Source organism: Mandrillus leucophaeus, unplaced genomic scaffold, assembly GCF_000951045.1.
Source record: "Mandrillus leucophaeus isolate KB7577 unplaced genomic scaffold, Mleu.le_1.0 Scaffold22, whole genome shotgun sequence".
NCBI lineage: Eukaryota > Metazoa > Chordata > Mammalia > Primates > Cercopithecidae > Mandrillus > Mandrillus leucophaeus.
In genome coordinates, this window is record NW_012102254.1 from 1,094,590 (window position 1) to 1,119,786 (window position 25,197).

The 25,197-nt window shown below is 56.4% G+C and overlaps 2 protein-coding genes across 6 annotated transcripts; both read left to right on the plus strand.

Annotated features, from left to right (window-relative positions):
* Positions 1–213: 213 nt before the first annotated feature.
* LAMB2 (laminin, beta 2 (laminin S)) lies at positions 214–12,096 on the plus strand. The gene is made up of 33 exons (XM_011980937.1): positions 214–316; positions 404–480; positions 609–781; positions 867–1,002; positions 1,082–1,155; positions 1,548–1,736; positions 1,829–1,892; positions 2,120–2,322; positions 2,412–2,532; positions 2,851–3,039; positions 3,252–3,431; positions 3,554–3,666; positions 3,946–4,025; positions 4,118–4,250; positions 4,450–4,608; positions 4,684–4,811; positions 6,730–6,862; positions 7,056–7,248; positions 7,325–7,468; positions 7,725–7,956; positions 8,040–8,203; positions 8,285–8,509; positions 8,598–8,815; positions 8,924–9,020; positions 9,110–9,482; positions 9,579–9,763; positions 9,837–10,078; positions 10,158–10,506; positions 10,839–11,046; positions 11,118–11,259; positions 11,343–11,519; positions 11,611–11,770; positions 11,848–12,096. Exons 2-33 carry the CDS (start codon positions 405–407, stop codon positions 11,982–11,984), a joined length of 5,397 nt encoding a protein of 1,798 aa, XP_011836327.1. The 5' UTR covers positions 214–316; position 404; the 3' UTR covers positions 11,985–12,096.
* A 179-nt stretch (positions 12,097–12,275) lies between these two features.
* Positions 12,276–25,136, plus strand: USP19 (ubiquitin specific peptidase 19). 5 transcript variants are annotated; one of them, XM_011980934.1, is made up of 27 exons: positions 12,276–12,459; positions 13,938–14,197; positions 15,095–15,268; positions 15,387–15,560; positions 15,647–15,780; positions 15,857–16,159; positions 16,275–16,491; positions 16,613–16,769; positions 16,868–16,939; positions 17,058–17,173; positions 17,276–17,496; positions 17,581–17,776; positions 17,859–17,992; positions 18,103–18,261; positions 18,347–18,457; positions 18,906–19,016; positions 19,097–19,198; positions 20,557–20,697; positions 20,784–20,902; positions 21,135–21,272; positions 21,370–21,683; positions 21,818–21,928; positions 22,017–22,233; positions 22,320–22,472; positions 22,579–22,739; positions 22,821–22,999; positions 24,656–25,136. In XM_011980934.1, exons 2-27 carry the CDS (start codon positions 14,074–14,076, stop codon positions 24,770–24,772), a joined length of 4,155 nt encoding a protein of 1,384 aa, XP_011836324.1. In that variant the 5' UTR covers positions 12,276–12,459; positions 13,938–14,073; the 3' UTR covers positions 24,773–25,136. The 5 variants fall into 5 exon arrangements, with proteins under 5 accessions (XP_011836324.1, XP_011836322.1, XP_011836325.1 ...); XM_011980932.1 differs by having other exon boundaries at positions 17,282–17,496; positions 24,000–25,136; XM_011980935.1 differs by having other exon boundaries at positions 15,647–15,750; positions 17,282–17,496.
* The last annotated feature ends 61 nt before the right edge of the window (positions 25,137–25,197 follow it).

Here is a 25,197-nt window from a genome sequence, read left to right on the forward strand (position 1 = left end):
AAAGCACCAAATCTCTTACCTTCCCCTGGCCCTCGTATAGGTGTGGGATTGGGAGCACAATAAATATTTGTGGGTGAAGTGATCTGTGTCTGGTTCCTGGGGCGAAGGCAGTTTCCGGGGGGCAGGAGTAGGGTTGGGGTGGGGGCGCTCTCCGCCCGGTGTTGCGCTCCTGCCCAGAGTCCGCTCCGGCCTTTCCTTCCTGCCGCGATTCCCAACTTTGCTCAAAGTCGCGAAGACTCTAAGCTGTTGGGGGGACTGCTGGACAGACCTGGGGACTGACAGAGGGCCTGGAGAGAAACGGGCCAAAGACCCACAGGCAGAGTTGACACGGAACCCCAAAGGAAGGAGGAGGGCTCGGGCCCGAGACCGTTCACCTCCCCTTATCCCTTGTTCTCCTCTTCAGGATGGAGCTGACCTCAAGGGAAGGAGGGAGGGGACAGCCTCTGCCCTGGGAACTTCGACTCGGCCTACTGCTAAGCGGTAAGAGGACCTGGTGGGGACTGGGGGTTGTGGAATGTGATGGTAGGTCCTGGTAGTTGCCCTTAGGGCACATGAGGTGCGGCCACCGGATAGGAACTCAGCAGAACTGGCTGAACTACTGTCCCCAGTGCTGGCTGCCACACTGGCACAGGCCCCTGCCCCGGATGTGCCTGGCTGTTCGAGGGGAAGCTGCTACCCTGCCACAGGCGACCTGCTGGTGGGCCGAGCTGACAGACTGACTGCCTCATCCACCTGTGGCCTGAATGGTCCCCAGCCCTACTGCATCGTCAGTCACTTGCAGGTGTGGCTGGGGACAGGGTGAGAGGCTGAGTCAGGGTGGGGCTGGCACTGCCTGAGGCACTGATTCTAACTCCCATCCAACCCAGGATGAAAAGAAGTGCTTCCTTTGCGACTCCCGGCGCCCCTTCTCTGCTAGAGACAACCCACACAGCCATCGCATCCAGAATGTAGTCACTAGCTTTGCACCACAGCGGCGGGCAGCCTGGTGGCAGTCAGAGAATGGTGAGGCCATGGGTGGGGCAAAAGTGAGCAGGCTGCCCACCAGTAACTTTGAGTCCTTGACTTTAGACTCCTGTCCCAGGTATCCCTGCAGTCACCATCCAACTGGACCTGGAGGCTGAGTTTCATTTCACACACCTCATTATGACCTTCAAGGTGCCTGCATATCTGGGAGCCTGCCCGAACCACCCTGCTTGGCTCTCCATTGCCCCTGGACAGAGTCTCAGCTCCTTAACCCAGCCTCCTTGAGTGTGGATGCAGGAGGCTCCTTCATCCCTTCACACCTTCCATTTGCCTCCAGGCCTTTGCACATGATCTTCTGCCTTTCCAATCCCAGGCTGGGTCAGGTGCTGTCTCCTTGAGCCCCATGAACCCTGAGTCTCCCCATTAGAGGTGGCCACCCTTGCTGGTCATTATCTGGCTTCCACCAGTTACCCCCACTCTCTGTGAGCTGTTTGAGGGCAGTCTTGGGCTGAGCAAGGCTCTTGATAGTCCTAGATTGGGCTTGGGTCCTGGTGCCTGCTGATCAGCTATGCCCCTCTACCCAGACATTTCGCCCTGCTGCCATGCTGGTGGAACGCTCAGCAGACTTTGGCCGCACCTGGCATGTGTACCGATATTTCTCCTATGACTGTGGGGCTGACTTCCCGGGAGTCCCACTAGCCCCTCCACGGCACTGGGATGATGTAGTCTGTGAGTCCCGCTACTCAGAGATTGAGCCATCCACTGAAGGCGAGGTGAGGACTGGCATCTGGGCTGGGGGCCGGAAGCTGGGGATGATGGGCCTGAGGCAAGGTTCAGTGTCACTATGAACTCCCTGCCTCTCCAGGTCATCTATCGTGTGTTGGACCCTGCCATCCCTATCCCAGACCCCTACAGCTCACGGATTCAGAGTGAGTGCTCCACCCTTTGAGCCTGGCACAGTCCGTGTCCGGCTAGGGACTATTTGGGGCCTCAGTAACTATTTTGGGTGCTTCCTAGGGCAGGTGCCAAGCCCAGTTTAGCTCGGGTGGCAGTATACAGGAGGTCTTTCAAGGTGACCTTGGCAGCTGAGCCCCTAGGTGGGCAGGGGGCAGCAGGGGCCTGCCTGTTCAGTTGGCCCCCGTTGCCCCCACCTCAGACCTGTTGAAGATCACCAACTTACGAGTGAACCTGACTCGTCTACACACATTGGGAGACAACCTACTTGACCCACGGAGGGAGATCCGAGAGAAGTACTACTATGCCCTCTATGAGCTGGTTGTACGTGGCAACTGCTTCTGCTATGGACACGCCTCAGAGTGTGCACCCGCCCCAGGGGCACCAGCCCATGCTGAGGGCATGGTGAGGGGCTTCAGACGGTTGGGATAGGGCTAGGGGCAGGGGCGGACATGGCTGAGCAGTGCTGACAACCTGCCTGCCAACCTCCATAGGTGCACGGAGCTTGCATCTGCAAACACAACACACGTGGCCTCAACTGCGAACAGTGTCAGGATTTCTATCATGACCTGCCCTGGCATCCGGCTGAGGACGGCCATAGTCATGCCTGTAGGAGTGAGTGAGATCTTGGCCTCCATAGCTCCAGCACTGCAGCCTGGCTGTGCCCTGGGTAGAACCTAGAGCTGGTTGGTCAAGCCCCTAAAACCCGGGCTGTATCCAAAGAGTATGCAGGCCTTGATGCCCCTTGGGACCCCCTCAATACTCCTCTACAGTCTGCTCTGGGTAGGGAACCATTATGATGCTGAAGCCTTGAAGTCCCTGAGCCCCTACCCACAAATTCTGGCCTGTGATAGGGATCTAAGGTGGCCTACTCCTTACCCTTGTGACCTGATTCCTCAAGTGGCTTTTGCCTTGCCCTTCCTCCCCTGCCAGAGTGTGAGTGCCATGGGCACACCCACAGCTGCCACTTCGACATGGCTGTATACCTGGCATCTGGCAATGTGAGTGGAGGTGTATGTGATGGATGTCAGCATAACACAGCTGGGCGCCACTGTGAGCTCTGTCGGCCCTTCTTCTACCGTGACCCAACCAAAGACCTGCGGGATCCAGCTGTGTGCCGCTGTGAGGCTGGGATTGGGCAGTGGGAGAGAAAGCTGAGCCTGGGGCAGGAATTAGAGAGCTGGACTGCTGTCTAGATTGCAGGGAATTGGGGTTAGGGGCTTGGGATAGAGCTAGACCAGGGATCCAGGGTGGGATCCCTTAGGCTTAGGAGGGGACTGGTAATGAGCTAGTTGAGATAGGGTGAGTGACCTTGTATCTCTTTTTGCCATCAGCCTGTGATTGTGACCCCATGGGTTCTCAAGAAGGCGGTCGCTGTGATTCCCATGATGACCCTGCACTGGGACTGGTCTCGGGCCAGTGTCGCTGCAAAGAACATGTGGTGGGCACTCGCTGCCAACAATGCCGTGATGGCTTTTTTGGGCTCAGCATCAGTGACCCTCTGGGCTGCCGGCGTATGTGTCTCTTGCCCTAACTTCTATGCTGACCTTTAACCCCTGTCCTCTTACTCCTGACTCAGCTGAACATGAGCACTGTCACAGTTCCCCAAAGTGCTGATGGTCCTTCTTCCCTGCAGGATGTCAATGTAATGCACGGGGCACAGTGCCTGGGAGTACTCCTTGTGACCCCAACAGTGGATCCTGTTATTGCAAACGTCTGGTGACTGGACGTGGATGTGACCGCTGCCTGGTGCGATTGGAGGGGGCTGGAGTTCTAGGGGCATGATTTGTCCTTAGAGCACAGGGCTGGGGTGTGATATCTATGCCAGTGGATGGGTGCTGAGAGCTTAGGATCCAGTTCTGGCTGAGAAGCCTCAGGTCTGGGACGCCAAGGGTATGGGCCAGTGGTCTGGGGGGCATGTTTTCACTGAGGAGTGATTGAGGCTAAGATGTGTGGTTGGGATTTCCTGCTGGGTGGCGAGGGGGTCTGGAGGTCTGTTTCTGGCCCCCAGCAACTCCTTTCGCGCAGCCTGGCCACTGGGGCCTGAGCCACGACCTACTCGGCTGCCGCCCCTGTGACTGCGACGTGGGTGGTGCCTTGGATCCCCAGTAAGTGTTGTAAAGGGAGCCTGGGAAGGGATGGGGAAAGATCCTGAGCAGGAGAGGAGGTCCTTTTTGAGTAACCACAGAGTTCCTTCCAGGTGTGATGAGGCCACAGGTCAATGCCACTGCCGCCAGCACATGGTCGGGCGACGCTGTGAGCAGGTGCAACCTGGCTACTTCCGGCCCTTCCTGGACCACCTAACTTGGGAGGCTGAGGACACCCGAGGGCAGGTGTGGGGCCTCCCGCTAAGCAGAGGGCTGGATGTGGGTGGACACATCTATGACTGGAGAGGTAGGGTTATGGGCAGTACCTTGTTGGGGGATAGGAGTGATATCTAGCTTTGGCAGGAGAAATGGGGCTTGGGGCTGGCTGTGGCAGAAGAGGCAAAGCCTCACCTGAGCCTCCATCCCTGGCTGCATTATCTCCCAGGTGCTCGATGTGGTGGAGCGCCTGGTTACTCCTGGGGAAACTCCATCCTGGACTGGCTCAGGCTTTGTGCGGCTACGGGAAGGTCAGGCCCTGGAGTTCCTCGTGGCCTCTGTGCCGAAGGCCATGGACTATGATCTGCTGCTGCGCTTAGAACCCCAGGTTAGACACTGTTATCTAATCTGGAGCTGAACCTCTGGATGTAGAAGCATCTCCTCCATCATCCCGTTTTCCCAGGTCCCTGAGCAATGGGCAGAGTTGGAACTGACTGTGCAGCGTCCAGGGCCTGTGCCTGCTCACAGCCTGTGTGGGCATGTGCTGCCCAAGGATGACCGCATCCAAGGGACTCTGCAACCACACACCAGGTGAGAGCACTGGTGGTAGCACTCACAATGGCAGGGGGTTGTGGGGCCAGCCCTAAGCTCCCTGCAGGGCACCTGGAAGACCCCACAGCTCATTCATCTGTTCCTTCTTTCAAATACCTCCAGAATGCTGGTTGCCAGGCTCTGTTGGGCATGGCTCTGTTCACAGAAAGGAAGCAGACAGATCAAGGCCTGCTCTCTCAGGGGTCTAAGGCCCAGAGGCCAAGGCAGGAATTAATGGGAAATCACCTGGTGTCACTATCAGGAGGACTCACAATGGTGGTGGTAGAGTGGTAGTGGTGGGGCTGTGGCATCACAGCACTCTAGGCAGTGATGTGCCTGGTCTGATTAATGTTTTATTACACTTTGGGTAGTATTTGTTTCATGTTTCATGTTTCTTTTTTTTTTTTTTTGAGATGGAGTCTTGCTCTGTCACCAGGCTGGAGTGCAGTGGTGCAATCTCGGCTCACTGCAACCTCCACCTTCCGGGTTCAAGCAATTCTCATGCGTCAGCATCCCAAGTAGCTGGGACTACAGGCGCACGCCACCACGCCCAGCTAATTTTTTGTATTTTAGTAGAGATGGGGTTTCACCATGTTGGTCAGAATGGCCTCAATCTCCTCACCTTGTGATCTGCCCGCCTCGGCCTCCCAAAGTGTTGGGATTACAGGTGTGAGCCACGTGCCCAGCCCTGTTTCATTGTTTCATGTTTTGTTTATTTGTTTGTTTGTTTGTTTTTGAGACCGAGTCTTGCTCTGTCACCCAGGCTGGAGTGCAGTGGCGTAATCTTGGCTCATTGCAAGCTCCACCTCCCGGGTTCACACCATTCTCCTGCCTCAGCCTCCCAAGTAGCCGGGACCACAGGAGCCCACCACCACGCCCACCTAATTTTTTGTATATTTAGTAGAGACAGAGTTTCACCGTGTTAGCCAGGATGGTCTCGATCTCCTGACCTTGTGATCCACCTGCCTTGGCCTCATAAAGTGCTGGGATTATAGGCATGAGCCACCGCACTCAGCCTATTGCTTTTAGTTTTTGACCATGTAAATATTCAAACAGAAGGAAAAAGAATAACATATTGAACCTGGCTGTGCCCATTATAGACATTTTGCCAACTGTGACTTGTGTTTAGAAAAAAAATTCCTCTAGACCAGGCATAGTCGCTCATGCCTGTAATCCCAGCACTTTGGGACACTGAGGCAGGAGGATCACTTTAGCCCAGGAATTCAAGACCAGCCTAGGGAACATGGCGAGACCTTGTCTCTACAAAAAATAAAATCAGCTAGGCATGGTGTTGTGTGCTTGTGGTTCCAGCTACTTGGGAGGCTGAGGTGGGAGGATCTCTTGAACCTAGGAGGTCAAGGCTGCAGTGAGCCGAGGTTGCGCCACTGCACTCCGTCCATCCTGGGCAAGAGAGACTGCATCTCAAGTAAATAAATAAATAAATAAGAAAAGAAAAAGAAAAAAGATGAGGGATTGAAGAACAATTTTTGGGATGGGATAAAAAAACCCAAGTATGAGTTTGCAGCACAATGGGAAAGGAAAGCCTTGGAGACAGAGAGAGGGGGTGACGTAGTGTTGATGAAGAGGAGCAGCTGTTGTGGGCTGTAGATTGGGGTCAGAGGAAGTGTGAAGTGGTTATTGAGGAGAATTGGCAAGTTCCTGGGGTTTCCAGGCTTTATGAGTATTTCCCTGCACAGGTGGATGTATGATTCTAGAGGGCCACCTTTACGGGACTATTCTGTGCAGATTCTTTGTTGGGGTGCCCAGCTGTTTGTTGGCCTAGCGCAGCCCAACCCAACCCACCCGTAGTCTGTGCTTTGGCTGATGGTCTGGTTGCTGGGAGTAGGATGGGAGAGGCCCAGATGATTTGTACAGGGCCCCTAGATAACCCACTGCACCTGTCCCCACTTGCCCCCAGGTACATGGTGTTTCCCAATCCTATCTGCCTTGAGCCTGCTATCTCCTACAAGCTGCATCTGAAGCTGGTACGCACAGGGGGAAGTGCCCAGCCTGAGACTCCCTACTCTGGACCCGGCCTGCTCATTGACTCGGTGAATAATCTCCTCTTCCCCACACCAACCAAGATGGCAGAGCCTGTGGTGTGGGACTTGTGGGATAGAAGGGATCTGTGGCAGAAGAGGCAGGCCCATGGTGGTGCCAGGGTGGGCAGGCTTGTGGCAGTGCTAAGGCAATGCCTATGTGGTCCCAGGTCTGAACTGCGATCTTCCTTGCTCACCCCTTCAGCTGGTGCTGCTGCCCCGTGCCCTGGTGCTAGAGATGTTTAGTGGGGGTAATGCTGCTGCCCTGGAGCGCCGGGCCACCTTTGAACGCTACCAATGCCATGAGGAGGGTCTGGTGCCCAGCAAGACTTCTCCCTCTGAGGCCTGCGCGCCGCTCCTCCTCAGCCTGTCCACCCTCATCTACAATGGTGCCCTGTGTGAGTGTCTGTGATGTGGGTTGATGGGGCAGAGGTGGGGACCCAGCCTGACTTGGCCCAACCCTCCTCCCCACAGCATGTCAGTGCAACCCTCAAGGTTCACTGAGTTCTGAGTGCAACCCTCATGGCGGTCAGTGCCTGTGCAAGCCTGGAGTGGTTGGGCGCCGCTGTGACCTCTGTGCCCCTGGCTACTATGGCTTTGGCCCCACAGGCTGTCAAGGTACTCTCCTACCTCTTGTTCCCTCCTATGCTTCTCTCTCCTTCCCATTACTGTTGTCTTTCCTCTTCTGGACCTGCTGCTTCTTTCCTCAAACTAAGTCTTGGACCCTCTACTCTCAACCTGGGTCAGTTGCAGTTCTCTTCCATTTCCTGACCTTCCCACCTAGACTCCCACTACCCACATTCCCCTGAGACCCTCCCCAACCCACACTCCCCTCCGACCCCGTCCCCTGGCTCTGTCTCTGCCTTGCTCCTAGCCTGCCAGTGCAGCCCCGAGGGGGCGCTCAGCAGTCTCTGTGAAAAGACCAGTGGGCAATGTCCCTGTCGAACTGGTGCCTTTGGGCTTCACTGTGACCGCTGCCAGCGTGGCCAGTGGGGATTCCCTAGCTGCCGGCCATGTGTCTGCAATGGGCATGCAGATGAGTGCGACACCCACACAGGCGCTTGCCTGGGCTGCCGTGATCACACAGGGGGTGAGCACTGTGAAAGGTGAGCCTGGAGTAGCTATGAGTGGGTTGGTTGGTGGACAGGCTTCCCATGGATGACACATTTCTTCTTCCTCCTCCCTGCAGGTGCATTGCTGGTTTCCACGGGGACCCACAACTGCCATATGGGGGCCAGTGCCGGCCCTGTCCATGTCCTGAAGGCCCTGGGAGCCAACGGCACTTTGCTACTTCTTGCCACCGGGATGAATATTCCCAGAAGATTGTGTGCCACTGCCGGGCAGGCTACACGGGTAAGTGGATAGGGGGCAGGCGTAGGATCAGGGTGAGTTGGCTGGACTGAGCCATCATAGCTTCCTCTTGACTGTGGGCAGGGCTGCGATGTGAAGCTTGTGCCCCTGGGCACTTTGGGGACCCATCAAGGCCAGGTGGCCGGTGCCAACTGTGTGAGTGCAGTGGGAACATTGACCTAATGGATCCTGATGCCTGTGACCCCCACACGGGGCAATGCCTGCGCTGTTTACACCACACAGAGGGTCCACACTGTGCCCACTGCAAGCCTGGCTTCCACGGGCAGGCTACCCGACAGAGCTGTCACCGTGAGTATGAGTATGGGAGGGCATGACTGAGTTGGGGTTCTGCTTCTTGGCCTCCTCTTGACTACTGTGCTCGTCTCGGTTGGCACAGGCTGCACCTGCAACCTGCTGGGCACAAATCCCCAGCAGTGCCCGTCTCCTGACCAGTGCCACTGTGATCGAAGCAGTGGGCAGTGCCCATGCCTCCCCAATGTCCAGGGCCCTAGTTGTGACCACTGTGCCCCCAACTTCTGGAACTTCACCAGTGGCCATGGTTGCCATCCTTGTGCCTGCCACCCAAGACAGGCCAGAGGCCCCACCTGCAATGAGGTATGGGACCCTCCTGCAGATCCCTGGTTAGATGGGGTCAGGTGTCTTTCTTGTCTTGTGGGCTCAGCCTCTGATAGAGGCTCTGACCCTGCCTTGTTCCCACCCCAGTTCACAGGGCAGTGCTACTGCCGTGCCGGCTTTGGAGGGCGGACTTGTTCTGAGTGCCAAGAGCTCCACTGGGGAGACCCTGGGTTGCAGTGTCGTGGTGAGGGAGCCAGCAGGGCCAGGGTGGATGGAGGGCTTCCCAGAATGCCCCACAGTGGCCCTAACTCTGTCCTCTGCTCTTTCTTGCAGCCTGTGACTGTGACCCTCATGGAACAGATACACCTCAGTGTCACCGCTCCACAGGTCACTGCAGCTGCCGCCCAGGCGTGTCTGGTGTGCGCTGTGACCAGTGTGCCCGTGGCTTCTCAGGATTCTTTCCTGCCTGCCATCCCTGCCATGCATGCTTCGGGGATTGGGACCGAGTGGTGCAGGACTTGGCTGCCCGTACACGGCGCCTAGAGCAGCGGGCACAGGAGTTGCAGCAGACGGGTGTGCTGGGTGCCTTTGAGAGCAGCTTCTGGCATATGCAGGAGAAGCTGGGCATTGTGCAGGGCATTGTAGGTGCCCGCAACACCTCAGCCGCCTCCACTGCACAGCTTGTGGAGGCCACAGAGGAGCTGCGGTGCGGAAGGACCTAAGAATACATGGTGGGATGGGGCAGAGGCCCAGTGGACCAGGACTGAAGCCTGTCTAAACAGCCCCCTCTCCATCATCGCAGGCGTGAAATTGGGGAGGCCACTGAGCACCTGACTCAACTGGAAGCAGAGTTGACAGATGTGCAGGATGAGAACTTCAATGCCAACCATGCACTAAGTGGTCTGGAGCGAGACAGGCTTGCACTTAATCTCACACTGCGGCAGCTGGACCAGCATCTTGACTTGCTCAAACATTCAAACTTCCTGGGTGAGTTGTTAGCCAACTAGGCAGGTGGACCAGGGTCAGTCTTCAGCTGACTGTCTGCCTTTGCCCAATTTAGGTGCCTATGACAGCATCCGGCATGCCCATAGCCAGTCTGCAGAGGCAGAACGTTGTGCCAACACCTCGGCCCTGGCAGTACCTAGCCCTGTGAGCAACTCGGCAAGTGCTCGGCATCGGACAGAAGCACTGATGGATGCCCAGAATGAGGACTTCAACAGCAAACACATGGCCAACCAGCGGGCCCTGCGAAAGCTCTCTGCCCATACCCACACCCTGAGCCTGACAGGCATAAACGAGCTGGTGAGGTACAAGTGTTGGGTGGGACAGGTGGGTGTAGATGTTCCTCCCACAGGGCCCTGACTTGTTGTGTGCCTGGCAGGTGTGTGGGGCACCAGGGGATGCACCCTGTGCTACAAGCCCTTGTGGGGGTGCCGGCTGTCGAGATGAGGATGGGCAGCCCCGCTGTGGGGGCCTCAGCTGCAATGGGGCAGTGGCTACAGCAGACCTAGCACTGGGCCGGGCCCGGCACACACAGGCAGAGCTGCAGCGGGCACTGGCAGAAGGTGGTAGCATCCTCAGCAGAGTGGCTGAGACTCGTCGGCAGGCAAGCGAGGCACAGCAGCGGGCCCAGGCAGCCCTGGACAAGGCTAATGCTTCCAGGGGACAAGTGGAACAGGCCAACCAGGAACTTCGAGAACTTGTCCAGAGTGTGAAGGACTTCCTCAACCGTGAGCCTCCCATGTGTCCCAGGCCATGTGGTTGTTCCTTTGGCAACTCCCTGTGTCTGTATCTCCCTTGGTTCATACTTGAGCCTTAGGGCCTACACTGGATTAGTGTTTATGATCCCTTGACTGGCTCCTGAGTCCTTGCCCATATGTGGTCCCAGGTCCATGTTCTTGAGTCTGAGCCCCTTGTATAGTCCCTGTCCTTGTGATTACATCCTTATGGCTGGTAACAAACCCCTATCCCATGTACATGTCCTGAGTCCACACCCCAAAGCTATATCCTCATGCCCATGCTGAAGAATCTATGTTCTTAAGCTCTTGCTGTGTCCCTATAGAGGAGGGGGCTGATCCTGATAGCATTGAGATGGTGGCCACACGGGTGCTAGAGCTCTCCATCCCAGCTTCAGCTGAGCAGATCCAGCACCTGGCGGGTGCAATTGCAGAGCGAGTCCGGAGCCTGGCGGATGTGGACGCGATCCTGGCACGTACTGTAGGAGATGTGCGTCGTGCCGAGCAGTTATTGCAGGATGCACGGCGGGCAAGGTCTGACCCCATCCCTGGCCCCTGACACCTGGTTTTGATACCTCCAGGTTCTGATTCCCCCTTTTCCCCAGGAGCCGGGCTGAGGGTGAGAAACAGAAGGCAGAGACAGTACAGGCAGCACTGGAGGAGGCCCAGCGGGCACAGGGTGTTGCCCAGGGTGCCATCCGGGGGGCAGTGGCTGACACACAGGACACAGAGCAGACCCTATACCAGGTGAGGTCTTCCTAGGACATCAGTGGGATAAGGTTATGGGCATGCACCGTAGATCTGTGTAACCTTTGGCTCACCCATGGCAGGTACAGGAGAGGATGGCAGGTGCAGAGCAGGCACTGAGCTCTGCAGGTGAAAGGGCTCGGCAGTTGGATGCTCTCCTGGAGGCTCTGAAGTTGAAACGGGCGGGAAATAGTCTGGCAGCCTCTACAGCAGAAGAAACGGCAGGCAGTGCCCAGGGTCGTGCCCAGGAGGCTGAGCAGGTGGGTTGAGGCAGAGCCAGCTAGAGAAGGTAGGGGTGGAAGATGGGCCTCCACTGAGCTACCACTCTAACCTAACCCTCTACATCTGCAGCTGCTACGGGGTCCTCTGGGTGATCAGTACCAGACGGTGAAGGCCCTGGCTGAGCGCAAGGCCCAGGGTGTGCTAGCTGCACAGGCAAGGGCAGAGCAACTGCGGGATGAGGCTCGGGACCTGTTGCAGACTGCTCAGGACAAGCTGCAGCGGCTACAGGGTGAGAAATGGGGCAGGTGGGCACCAGAGACACAGGACTGCAGGAGACCCCTCTAAACTGACACCTGCCCTTCCTAGAACTGGAAGGCACCTATGAGGAGAATGAGCGGGCACTGGAGGGTAAGGCAGCCCAGCTGGACGGGCTGGAGGCCAGGATGCGCAGCGTGCTTCAAGCCATCAACTTGCAGGTGCAGATCTACAACACCTGCCAGTGACCCCTGCCTAAGGCCTACCCCAGTTCCTGGCACTGCCCCACATGCATATCTGCCTATGCACTGAAGAGCTCTTGGCCCGGCAGGGCCCCCAATAAACCAGTGTGAACCCCCACTGTGTTGTCTGGACTCTGATTTGGGGCGGGTGGGGGAGTCTCCAGGGGAACCTCGAGGTTGCCCCTAGCAGGGCCCATGCAAGGCTAACCCATCCGAGCACCGCCCCCTTCCGCTCGGGCCCGCCCCGGAGCCGCCTGCCAGTCTCCCCGAGCCCATTCCCGCCGGAAGTGCGTCAGCAGCTTGGCGCTCCGCCTCCCGCGGCCTTAACTAGAAGTCGAAACAAAACAAGCCGCTAAGGCGGTGGCGGCGGCGCCGGGACGGGGGAGGGGCGCGCCGGAACCGGAACCGACCTGACGCCGGAACCGGAACGGAGAGCGGGTTGCCAGGGCCCGAAGAGGGCTGGCTGCGGCGGTCTCGCTCGGTGAGTGGAGCGGGCTGCAACTCGCCTGCTTGGCCGCAGCGGGGAGGCCGCAACGCGCTGCCGCGGCGGCCTGTTCAAGGTCACGGGCCGTGCCAGCCCCTACCCCTAGTGTCCCGCAGCGTGCCAGCCCACTGATGCCGGCGGGGCCGTTACGCTATGCCTGTGGCCAGCCTCCCACCTGGGAGAGGACTGGCGGCCAGCTAGGGCAGCTTCCTGGAAGAGGTGGTGGCGGGCTCGGGGTTCAGAGGCTGAAGCTGGGTTGCAACTCGACCGGGGCGCTGGTCTGTGGTCAGTAACCCCGCGCTGCCATTTCAGGCCGGCTCGGGTCTCTAGACAGCCCCTTTCCCGCCTCAACGTCTCCGGGACATGGGGGAGGGACGCGACCTTCGGCTGGGGCCTGGGTGAGAGAAGGAGGCGTCGGTAGCAGGTGTCATTAAAGATCCAGTCCACCAGTACCACATCTGACCTGTAGAAAGGTATCCTACCATCCCTCCTTCCTCCTTTACACACTTAGGGGAACACAGACTAGTCATTATCTGTCCTGCTACTGGTTCAGGCCAGGCTTGAGGCTGCCAGGGGTCCTGGATCCATGGTCCTCCCCAGCCTCATCTCAGTATCTAGCTTCAAGACCTTCATTTCGGAGGGGGAAACAGTCCGGAATCTACCGGTGGGTCTGTGGGAAATTGTAGTGGTCCCTGTGTCTCAGAGCTCATGAGTGAACGCATCTGGGAAGGAAGGTGATGATTTCTGTTCCAGTCTCAAACTGGATTCCCATCCTGCCTTAGTACTAGAGCAGGGTTGTTGCTGAAGAGGTAGTGTGACATCTAGATACACTTTTCAGTCACTCTCTGCTTGGGACAGCAGCTGGGGAGAGGACTTTCTCTTAAAATGAAGAAGAACCAAGCAGTACATAGGAGCAGGTTCTTGCTAAGGGTGGGAGCTGGCAGGAGGCAGGTGGAGTGCCTTAGCCCCAGGACTTTTTCTGGGCAATGGCAGAACCTGGGTTGAGCCTGTTTTCAGCCACAGAGCCTGGGCCTCTTGTGGCTTGTCTCCTTTCCTGCCTTCCTCCTCCACCTTCTATTTCTCCAGTGGTGACTAAGCAGCCAGTGAGAGTGAAGGAAAAGTGAACACCCTGCTCGGAGTGCCAGCCTTGTGGGCTGGAGCCATGGCTCCTCTCCAGATTGGTGGAGTAGTCTGGTCCCAGGCCATGACTTCCCTTGACCTGGTGCCCCCTCAGTGAGGCTTCCAGCTGTGTGGGACTATTATGGTGGGTATCTATGAAGCTTGGCCAGAAGTGGTTGCTGCTACTTGCATTATTTATTACCTCTTCAAAATAGCCTGAGAGTGTCCAGGGATTCTTCAGAGATGAGAAGATACAGCTCTGTAGCATTAGGAGTGTCCTGGGTTGCTGAGCCCTGGCTGTAGCTAAAGAGCAAGTTGCTGGGTCTTGGCAGTGATCACTGGCTCTTTTCCATTAGGCTGTTGGTTCCTTGCTGGAGAATTTGGCCACAAAGAGTTGCCAAGATAGCTGGGCCAGGAAGAAAGCGCCGCAGCCCTGACCCAGACGCTGTTGCCGGCCCCGGGGCACTCTGGCTGTCGACCAAGCGGCTCAAGATGTCTGGCGGGGCCAGTGCCACAGGCCCAAGGAGAGGGCCCCCAGGACTGGAGGACGCAACTAGTAAGAAGAAGCAGAAGGATCGAGCAAACCAGGAGAGCAAGGATGGAGATCCTAGGAAAGGTGGGAGTGGCATTCCCAGAGTGCTTGTGGCTTTCTTTCCGTCCCATTTTATTAAGTATACAGATTGGGGTTTGGGAGATGACTTTTTTGCTCCTCTCTGTCCTGGTCTGATGATGAGAGAAGGACCCATGATAGGCTCAGTAGAGCCTCAGCTTTGAAGCCTGAGTACTTGGCTAAGATCCAGAAGATGGTGCTGTTGGGGGGCTTGCCTTCTTTCTTTTTTAAATTTTTTTTCTTTCTTTTTAACCTATTCTTTCTTTATTTCCTTGTTTTTTTTTTTTCTGAGATGGAGTCTTATTCTGTTGCCGAGGCTGGAGTGCAGTGGTGCAATATCGGCTCACTGCAACCTCCACCTCCTGGTTCAAGTGATTCTTCTGTCTCAGCCTCCCAAGTAGCTGGGATTACAGGTGCATGCCACCATGCATGGTTTTTTTTTTTTTTTTTTGAGATGGAGTCTCACTCTGTCATCCAGGCTAGAGTGAGTGCAGTGGCGTGGTCTTGGCTCACTGTGGGCTCCGCCTCCCGGATTCGAGCGATTCTCCTGCCTCAGCCTCCCAAGTAGCTGGGATTACAGGCACGCACCACCACGCCCAGCTAATTTTTGTATTTTTAGTAGAGATGGGGTTTCACCGTGTTTGCCAGACTGGTCACAAACTCCTGACCTCAGGTGATCTGCCCACCTTGGCCTCTCAAAGTGCTGGGATTACAGGCATGAGCAACTGTGCCTGGCCCCCTCCTTTTTTTTTTTTAAAGAGGCAGGGTCTCACTCTTGCACAGACTGGAGTGCAGTGCAGGTGTGATCGTAGCTTACTGCATCCTCAAAGTCTTGGACTCAAGTAATCCTCCTATGTCAGCCTCCCTACCATGCTTGGCTAATTTTTCTTATTTTTTTTTTAGAGACAGGGTCTCGATATGTTGCCCAGGCTGGTCTTGAACTTCTGGCCTCAGGTGATCCTTCTGCCTCAGCCTCCTGCACAGCTGGGATCACAGGCTCACGCCACCATTCCCGGCTGTTTTTTCCTTCATTGTCAGGGTCAGCATCCACTCCTCGGGAGGAGCAGACCAAAGAGGGTCAGTTATGAATGAGCTTTTTGGGTGCTAGGGAAGGGGAGGGATCACTTACAATTTGGCTCCCATCTGAAGCAGTTTCATTAGGGCTGGGTCTCTGTTACCTGCTTATCACCATCAGGAGCTTGTGAAGACCCTCATGATCTCTTGGCTACTCCCCCTCCAGAGTTGTTGCTCGATTGGAGGCAGAGTGCAGAAGAGGTGATTGTCAAGCTTCATGTGGGAGTAGGTCCCCTGCAGCTGGAGGATGTAGATGCTGCTTTCACAGATACGGACTGTGTGGTGCGGTTTGCAGGTGTGTCCATCTGCCCTGAGCACAATAGTATGTTTGAATCTTTTGATATCTCCTATCCTACCTCATGGACCCTGCTCTGTCTCCAGGTGGTCAGCAGTGGGGTGGTGTCTTCTATGCTGAGATAAAAAGCTCTTGTGCTAAAGTGCAAACCCGCAAGGGCAGTCTCCTGCACCTGACACTGCCCAAAAAGGTGCCTATGCTCACGTGGCCCTCCCTCCTGGTGAGTTCTAGTAGTACAGGGTTGGGTAGGGATAGCCAGTGTAGTCGACAGGGCCTGACTGCTGTATCTTTGGCAGAAGAAACCTCTAGGGACCCAGGAGCTGGTGCCGGGGCTGCAGTGCCAGGAGAATGGGCAGGAACTGTCTCCCACTGCCCTGGAGCCAGGCCCTGAGCCCCACCGGGCTAAGCAGGAGGCCCGGAACCAGAAGCGGGCCCAGAGCCGTGGTGAGGTAGGCTCAGGGGCTGGCCCCGGGGCCCAGGCAGGGCCCAGCGCCAAGAGGGCTGTGCATCTCTGCAGAGGGCCAGAGGGGGAGGGGTCCAGGGATGACCCTGGACCCCGGGGTGATGCCCCACCCTTCGTGGCTGACCCGGCCACCCAGGTGAGAGTTGGGCACCTGTATGGGTGTTAGGAAATGGGGGGAAAGAGTGTGCACTGGAGTGGGAGCCACCTGGCAGAGCCCAGGCTGATTCTGCCCACAATCTTGCCATTGATAGGTTGAGGCTGATGAACAGCTTTGCATACCACCGGTGAACCCCCAAACCTGCCTCCTGGGCTCAGAGGAGAATTTAGCCCTTTTGGCAGGAGAGAAAGCAGTGTCTCCTGGGAATGACCCAGTCTCTCCAGCCATGGTCCGGAGCAGAAACTCTGGGAAAGATGACCGTGCCAAGGAGGAGATGGCAGTGGCAGCAGATGCTGCAACCTTGGTGGATGGTAAAGGTGGGGGTGGGCAGGCCTAGGTTGGGTTGCAAAGCTTGTAGGTGGTTAGGGAGTAGAGTAGCAATAGGCTGGAACCTGTCCAGGTTGGAGCTGAGCCATGGTCTCAATAATTTAGAGCCCGAGTCGATGGTGAACCTGGCGTTTGTCAAGAATGACTCGTATGAGAAGGGCCCGGATTCAGTGGTGGTGCACGTGTACGTGAAGGAGATCTGCAGGGACACCTCGAGAGTACTTTTTCGTGAGCAGGACTTCACACTCATCTTCCAGACCAGGTGGGTGGGCAGATGATGGGCAAACAATGCCTCAGGTGGGACAGTATGTCTCATGCTCCTCCTCTTGTCCTTCCTCCTATCCTGCTGTGCCTCTGCAGGGATGGAAACTTCCTGAGGCTGCACCCAGGCTGTGGGCCCCACACCATCTTCCGTTGGCAGGTGAAGCTCAGGTGGGTGGTGCCCGGCCCCACCACTGTGCCTGTCCTACTCCCCCAGGCTCCATCTCCCTGGCTTATCTATCCTGATGCCCATTCCTCCTAAGTTCCTGAGTTCAGCCTTTTCCCACAGGAATCTGATTGAGCCAGAGCAGTGCACCTTCTGTTTCACGGCTTCTCGCATCGACATCTGCCTTCGTAAGAGGCAGAGTCAGCGGTGGGGGGGCCTGGAGGCCCCGGCTACACGAGGTCTGCACACGAGCTCCCTTCATTGCCCAGTTCCACGTGATCAGGACCCAAACCCCTGTCACATGCTGCTAACCACCAGCCCTCTCATTCCCCCTTTTTAAGGTGCAGTGGGTGGTGCAAAGGTTGCCGTGCCGACAGGTCCAACCCCTCTGGATTCAACCCCACCAGGAGGTGCTCCCCACCCCCTGACAGGCCAGGAGGAGGCCCGGGCTATGGAGAAGGATAAATCCAAGGCACGATCTGAGGACACAGGGCTAGAGAGTGTGGCAACCCGCACACCTATGGAGCATGTAACCCCAAAGCCAGAGACACACCTGGTGTCGGTGAGAATTCTGGGATGGGAAGGACGAAGAATGGAGGTTGGAGAGTCTTGGAGCTGTTCTCTCATGTCCTCTTTGCTCCCCCAGCCCAAGCCTACATGTATGGTGCCTCCCATGCCCCACAGCCCAGTTAGTGGAGATAGTGTGGAGGAGGAGGAAGAGGAAGAGAAGAAAGTGTGTCTGCCAGGCTTCACTGGCCTTGTCAATTTAGGCAACACCTGCTTCATGAACAGCGTCATTCAGTCTCTGTCCAACACTCGGGAACTCCGGGACTTCTTCCATGGTGAGGGCAGGGCCTGGAGCCTGGGGAATGGGCAGAGAGGGTGCCTTTGTCCCTCACACCTTTGCTCCGCTACTATTCCTAGACCGCTCCTTTGAGGCTGAGATCAACTACAACAACCCACTAGGGACTGGTGGGCGTCTGGCCATTGGCTTTGCTGTGCTGCTTCGGGCGCTGTGGAAGGGCACCCACCATGCCTTCCAGCCTTCCAAGTTGAAGGTGATCTGTGACCACTGTCACCCTTGGCTGCAGGGGGCGGGGAGGGCCAGCCAACCGGGTGTGCAGTGGGTGCTAGGGCTTTGTGTTCACACTTTGGCTCCTGTATCCAGGCCATTGTGGCGAGTAAGGCCAGCCAGTTCACAGGCTATGCGCAGCATGATGCCCAGGAGTTCATGGCTTTCCTGCTGGATGGGCTGCACGAGGACCTGAATCGCATTCAGAACAAGCCCTACACAGAGACCGTGGACTCAGATGGGAGGCCTGATGAGGTCAGGGTTAGGGACAGAGGGTGGGCATGTCTCATGAGCATCCCAGCCCCCAGGCCTCTTTGGTTCTCACCACTCTGCCTCTCAGGTGGTAGCTGAGGAAGCATGGCAGCGGCACAAGATGAGGAATGACTCTTTCATCGTGGACCTATTTCAGGGGCAGTACAAGTCGAAGCTGGTGTGCCCTGTGTGTGCCAAGGTGTGATGGGCTCCCCTGGAAAGAGGCCCTCTATTCTGGTCATGTTAGGTTCAGAGGCACGTGCATCTTAAGGTTTGGGCAAAGAAGTTGGCAGGGAGGCCTTAGGATTCTATATGGGCTGAAGAGCCCACTTAGGTAGGCTTCCTGACTGAGGGAAAAGTGATGTTAGAGCTCAGAGGTGTTGTGGCAGGGTTGTGGGCACATGGGGTGCGAGTGTGAGGCAAATTCGTAAAGTGGCTAAGCTGAGTAGGGCTTTGAGTGCCAGAAAGGAGGATTGTTATCTCCTGGTGGTCCTCCTGCCCCATCTAGTGTCCTGAAGCCTGAGAGTTTGCTGGTTGGCTGTGGAGGCCTTGAGAGCCATCAGAAGCCCTGGAATGGGCTCTTTGGGCATGAACATTTTGTCTCCCACTCTGTGTGCAGCTACCCAGTGCCACCTCTACATCCACAGGTCTCCATCACTTTTGACCCGTTTCTTTATCTGCCGGTGCCCTTGCCACAAAAGCAAAAGGTTCTCCCTGTCTTTTATTTCGCCCGAGAGCCCCACAGCAAGCCCATTAAGGTGAGGAGTAAGCGCCTACCCTCTGGGCTGTTCTAGAGAACGTGGCCCACCTCCCTCACTGACTGCCCTTTTTGCCACAGTTCCTGGTGAGCGTCAGCAAGGAGAACTCCACTGCCAGTGAAGTATTGGACTCCCTCTCTCAAAGCGTTCGTGTGAAGCCTGAGAATCTGCGTTTGGCGGAGGTACCTTTGTCTTTCCTTGGGCTATTATATATATGGATGTGTGTGTGTACTCACCATAGACACGTGTGTATAGTCATTGGCATCTACAGACATACACATGGGCTGGGCACAGTGGCTCACGCCTGTAATCCCAGCACTTTGTGAGGCTGAGGTGGGCAGATCACTTGAGCCCAGGAGTTTGGGACCAGCCTGGGCAACTTGGTGAAACACTGTCTCTACAAGAAATTAAAAAAGCAGCTGGGCGTGGTGGTACATGCTTATAGTGCCAGCTACTTGGGAGGCTGAGGCAAGAGGCTCACTTGAGCCCGGGAGGTGGAGGTTGCAGTGAGCAGAGATTGTACCACAGCACTCCAGCCTGGGTGACAGAGTGAGACTCTGTCTCAAAAATAAATAAATAGATAAAAAATAAAAATAGGGCTGGGCATGGTGGCTCATGCCTGTAATCCCAGCACTTTGGGAGGACAAGGCGGGTGGATCACGAGGTCAGGAGATCCAGACCATCCTGGCTAACATGGTGAAACCCCACCTCTACTAAAAATACAAAAAAAAAAAAAATTAGCCGGGCATGTTGGCACATGTCTGTAGTCCCAGCTACTCAGGAGGCTGAGGCAGGAGAATCGCTTGAACCTGGGAGGCGGAGGTTGTAGTGAGCCGAGATCGCGCCACTGCACTCCAGCCTGGGCGACAGAGCAAGACTCAAAAATAAAAATAAAATAAAAATAGACATACAAATGAGTATGCCTGTGACTGTACAAAAACAGGTGATGTGCTGTTATTTTGTCTGTGCAACAGAAGTGCCTTCAGTTCCTAGCCATTATCAGGGTTTATTCCCCTTTGTGGTCGTGGATCCCAACTGCATTTCCCTTTTTAGACAAGGAGCTTGAACTGCAGGACTATACCTATGTTCGCTCTGCTTCTCCCTCTATCCTGCTGCTCTCTCCTTTTATCCCAGTTGTGTGTGCTAGCTCTCCCCAGGGGTTCCTAGCCTTTAGCCTGACAGTGTCGATTTTCTCAGGGGTAAGAGTTGGGAGGAGGCTCTTTGAATATGGACCCTCTGTGATAGTATGTTACAGTCTTATAAGGCTATTCTAGTTATAGCAGGGCAGAGTCCCTCAGTGTGGAGAGCTGGTGTGGTTGATATCTGCCTCATACCCGGTCTTTCAGGCCCTCTGATGCATCAGGCTCCTTATGGCATTGGACACTGAGATGGGTGCCAGTAGAGGCTAAGCCTATTTGGGCCTACAGACCTCACCACTGCCCACATAGACCCACAGCCGGGCCAAGCCTTCTTAAACTCTGGGGCAGGGCTAGGGAAAGGGCTTATCCTCATGTGGGATCTGTGTGTTCTGTGTCCTCAGGTAATTAAGAATCGTTTCCATCGTGTGTTCCTGCCCTCCCACTCACTGGACACTGTGTCCCCATCTGATATGCTCCTCTGCTTTGAGCTGCTATCCCCAGAGTTGGCTAAGGAGCGGGTAGTGGTGCTAGAGGTGCAACAGGTGAGTGGGGGCCAACCTGATGGCATAGGGCCCCGGTGGGTGGGGTACTCCTGCCTGGTCTTGCTGAGCCAGACGACCCACCCTAGCGCCCCCAGGTGCCCAGCGTCCCCATCTCCAAGTGTGCAGCCTGCCAGCGGAAGCAACAGTCGGAGGATGAAAAGCTGAAGCGCTGTACCCGGTGCTACCGTGTGGGCTACTGCAACCAGTGAGGACCCCCATCGTCTCCCCGACCCTTTATTTCCACCTTCCATGTGCCACCCTGCCCCTTCCCTTCACACCAAGGCACATGTGCTTAAGCTTTCTACTTGCCTACTTTACCAGGTTCTGGGGGAGGCAGGGCTGGCATACCCAGTTCCCAGGGACTATGACTAGCCCCCATTATGGAGTTATAGGAGATGGGGCTAAGGGCCTTATCCTTGTCTTCCTCTTCCCCTCAGGCTCTGCCAGAAAACCCACTGGCCTGACCACAAGGGCCTCTGCCGACCTGAGAACATTGGCTACCCCTTCCTGGTCAGTGTACCTGCCTCACGCCTCACTTATGCCCGCCTTGCTCAGCTGCTAGAGGGCTATGCCCGGTAAGTGCCTAGTGGTTGGACTAGAGTGGTGTAGGTGGGAGCAGAGGTGCTAGATGGGCTGGTCAGGAGTCCTACTTGCCTTGCTCTCTGTTGCCAGGTACTCTGTGAGTGTATTCCAGCCACCCTTTCAGCCTGGCCGCATGGCCTTGGAGTCTCAGAGCCCTGGCTGCACCACACTGCTCTCCACTGGCTCCCTGGAGGCTGGGGACAGTGAGAGGGACCCCATTCAGCCACCTGAGCTCCAGCTGGTGACCCCTATGGCTGAGGGGGACACAGGGCTTCCCCGGGTGTGGGCAGCCCCTGACCGGGGTCCTGTGCCCAGCACCAGTGGAATTTCTTCTGAGATACTGGCCAGTGGGCCCACTGAGGTTGGCTCCTTGCCTGCTGGCGAGAGGGTGTCCCGACCCGAAGGTAAGATCCAGTGAAAAGCTCTGGGAGCTGGGGAGGAAGGTAGGGGAGGATGGGGGGGGCTGTTGTTTAGGACCTCGTGGGCCTGGTGAGGCCCTGATGGGCAGGGAAGCTTTGATTATCATGTTCTCACACAGCCGCTGTGCCTGGGTACCAGCACCCAAGTGAAGCTATGAATGCCCACACACCACAGTTCTTCATCTATAAAATTGACTCATCCAACCGAGAGCAGCGGCTAGAGGACAAAGGTGTCTGAGGCCGTGGGTGAGAGCCATGGGGTGGGTTGAGCTGGCTGTTCTCCACAGCTGCATGACCTCTCTCCCTGCCAATCTCCAGGAGACACCCCACTGGAGCTGGGTGACGATTGTAGCCTGGCTCTCGTCTGGAGGAACAATGAGCGTTTGCAGGAGTTTGTGTTGGTAGCCTCCAAGGAGCTGGAATGTGCTGAGGATCCAGGCTCTGCCGGTGAGGCTGCCCGGGCCGGCCACTTCACCCTGGACCAGTGCCTCAACCTCTTCACACGGCCTGAGGTGCTGGCACCCGAGGAGGCCTGGTGAGAACAGAGCAGCAAGCAGATAAGGGGGCAGGATGGAGAAGAGAGAGACTTGCTGGTCCTGACCCAACCTCTGTTCCCACCAGGTACTGCCCACAGTGCAAACAGCACCGTGAGGCCTCCAAGCAGCTGTTGCTATGGCGCCTGCCAAATGTTCTCATCGTGCAGCTCAAGCGCTTCTCCTTTCGTAGTTTTATCTGGCGTGACAAGATCAATGACTTGGTGGAGTTCCCTGTTCGGTAAGCAATGGACCTTGGTAACTGTGGGTGGGGTGTGAGGACCAAGGTGGGCATCCTGAGCACCTGCTGCCTGTCTCACCCCTCCCTGACTGGACCTGACCTGCAGGAACCTGGACCTGAGCAAGTTCTGCATTGGTCAGAAAGAGGAGCAGCTGCCCAGCTATGATCTGTATGCTGTCATCAACCACTATGGAGGCATGATTGGTGGCCACTACACTGCCTGTGCACGCCTGCCCAATGATCGTAGCAGTCAGCGCAGTGACGTGGGTGAGGGCACACACAGCCAGCAGGATAGATGGTAGGGGTGGTGGTGCAGACTTCGTTCACACTCTTCCCACCCTGCCTTAGGCTGGCGCTTGTTTGATGACAGCACGGTGACAACGGTAGACGAGAGCCAGGTTGTGACGCGTTATGCCTATGTACTCTTCTACCGCCGGCGGAACTCTCCTGTGGAGAGGCCCCCCAGGGCAGGTCACTCTGAGCACCACCCAGACCTAGGCCCTGCAGCTGAGGCTGCTGCCAGCCAGGTGAGGCATGTGGGCGGCTTTACAGAATAGTGGGGGACAGCTCACAGACTGCGGGGCAGGGTTGGGGATATAGCTTCCTCTCCTCCAGTCACAGGCTCCCTGAGCCTTGGGATTCATGAGAATTGCAGAGTTCCCTTAACATCAAAGCTTTATCCAGAGGCATCCCCATGCCCTGGGGACACTAACATACAGGTACACTAACATGATGCCACTGGCAAGCACATTGGCACCCAGTTGGCACAGGTCAGGCAACTGCTTTGAACCTCACTGGGCACTGTGCTATGAATGAACTATAACTGATACTCTCTAGATTTCCTCTGCACATTCCCCACATGCTAGCCCACACACCCTCACTTGTGATGTCCCTGAGTTCTATTGTGCACTCAAGACAAGGCCTATTTGGGCTGGCCATGGCTTCTGGTGGCTGTTATACTCTCTGAGGTAAGCATCTGTCTTTGCTGAGCCTTCAGGATCTTCTGTGTCTTTTAGTGACATTATGTGCCATAGGCCCAGTTGGTGGGCGTAGGCACATCTCTTTTCTGGACTGGCCGCCTCCTTTCTGGCTCCATCCTCTCTTAAGCCTTCTCTGTCAAGGATTAGAGAAGTCCCTGCAGAAGACTGGTCAGGATCTGGGGTGTGAGTGGGAAGGAGCAAGGAGATTGCTCTGGGATTGGCGCCCTGTTTCCTATAAATCAGTGTCCTCTGAAGAGGCCTGGACTGAAATACTAACCAGATAACTCCCCTCCCACCTCCATGCGGAGCTGCACGTGGATTGAAAGCTGTTTAGGGTAGGCCAAAATGCTGTCAAGATTTACTTACACTTGTGCTCTTAGTCTGGACAACCCTGAGGTTGGCTGCCTGCCTTCCTCCTTGCTGCTTGATCTAGAATGCAGAGTGTTAGCCCCAGTCACCCCAGGTGGGACTATCATGGCTAAGGGTCTCAGGGACACTGGGTCCTCCCCACCCCTGGGGTGCTGATGGCCGTTTCCACATACCCTAGGCTTCCCGGATTTGGCAGGAGCTGGAGGCTGAGGAGGAGCCGGTGCCTGAGGGGCCTGGGCCCCTGGGTCCCTGGGGGCCCCAAGACTGGGTGGGCCCCCCGCCACGTGGCCCTACCACACCAGATGAGGGCTGCCTCCGGTACTTTGTCCTGGGCACCGTGGCGGCTTTGGTGGCCCTCGTGCTCAACGTGTTCTATCCTCTGGTATCCCAGAGTCGCTGGAGATGAGCTCGCCTGCAGGCAGCTGCTGTGAGCTGGCCTACCTGCCTGCCCCAGGCCATGCCTGCCTTTGTTGTGGGGAACACCTCTGGGCTTTGGGCCTCAGCTTGTGCATCTGGTGGGAGAGGGTGGGGAGGCTGTGGCCCCTGCACGGGCAGAGCATCGTAGGGTGTGTATCCATCCAGCTGTTTGTCCATTCATCCTGCTGCTCTGACCCTTGGCCTCGGGCTTGGCCTTGCCCAAGCTACTTCCTGTACTTAAAGTGTTAATAAAGCCAGACTATTCAGGCCCAATCTTGTCTCTCTGTCTGAACGCCGCTGCTGTCTGCGCCTGCCTTGGGACCCTCCCTTGGGTGCCAGGGCTCCAAGCCAGCACCCCCGGGATGCCAGGCGGCATGCTGGGCAGCCCCCAACCCCTGTCCTCGTATTCTGTTGCAGGGACTAGGCCCTGGCCAGGCCCCCGAGGTGGCCCCCACGCGGACAGCCCCTGAACGCTTCGCCCCCCCTGTGGATCGGCCAGCCCCCACCTACAGCAACATGGAGGAGGTGGATTAGCAGGTCCCTGGCTGATGGGGGGGACTGGGTTTGGGACACCCACCACAGAGGGCCAGCTCCTTGCCGCTTCTCCTTCTCTAACCCAGAGGACACTGGCTCTGTCAACGGGAAGCTGTGGGGTATGATTTGGGTGTGGAGACCTCTCAGGTTGGGACTTCTTGTTAGCTTGGACCCCTGACCAGTGGGCTTTGGCTTCTCTAGCCACCTCCAGTGCTGTGTGATTTGATTCTGTTGTACCTTCAATTCTTTCTGACCCGCATTATAAACATTATAATTTTATTCTAAAAATTGTAATTTTTTTTGCATTTTGGAAGTGATTGCTGCTGTTTAAATATATTTTAAAAATAAATAATAAATAAGTAGACTTAGTGACTGTGATCCACCACGTGCTGGGGCCACCTCCCCTCCCCATCATTTGGAGAGAG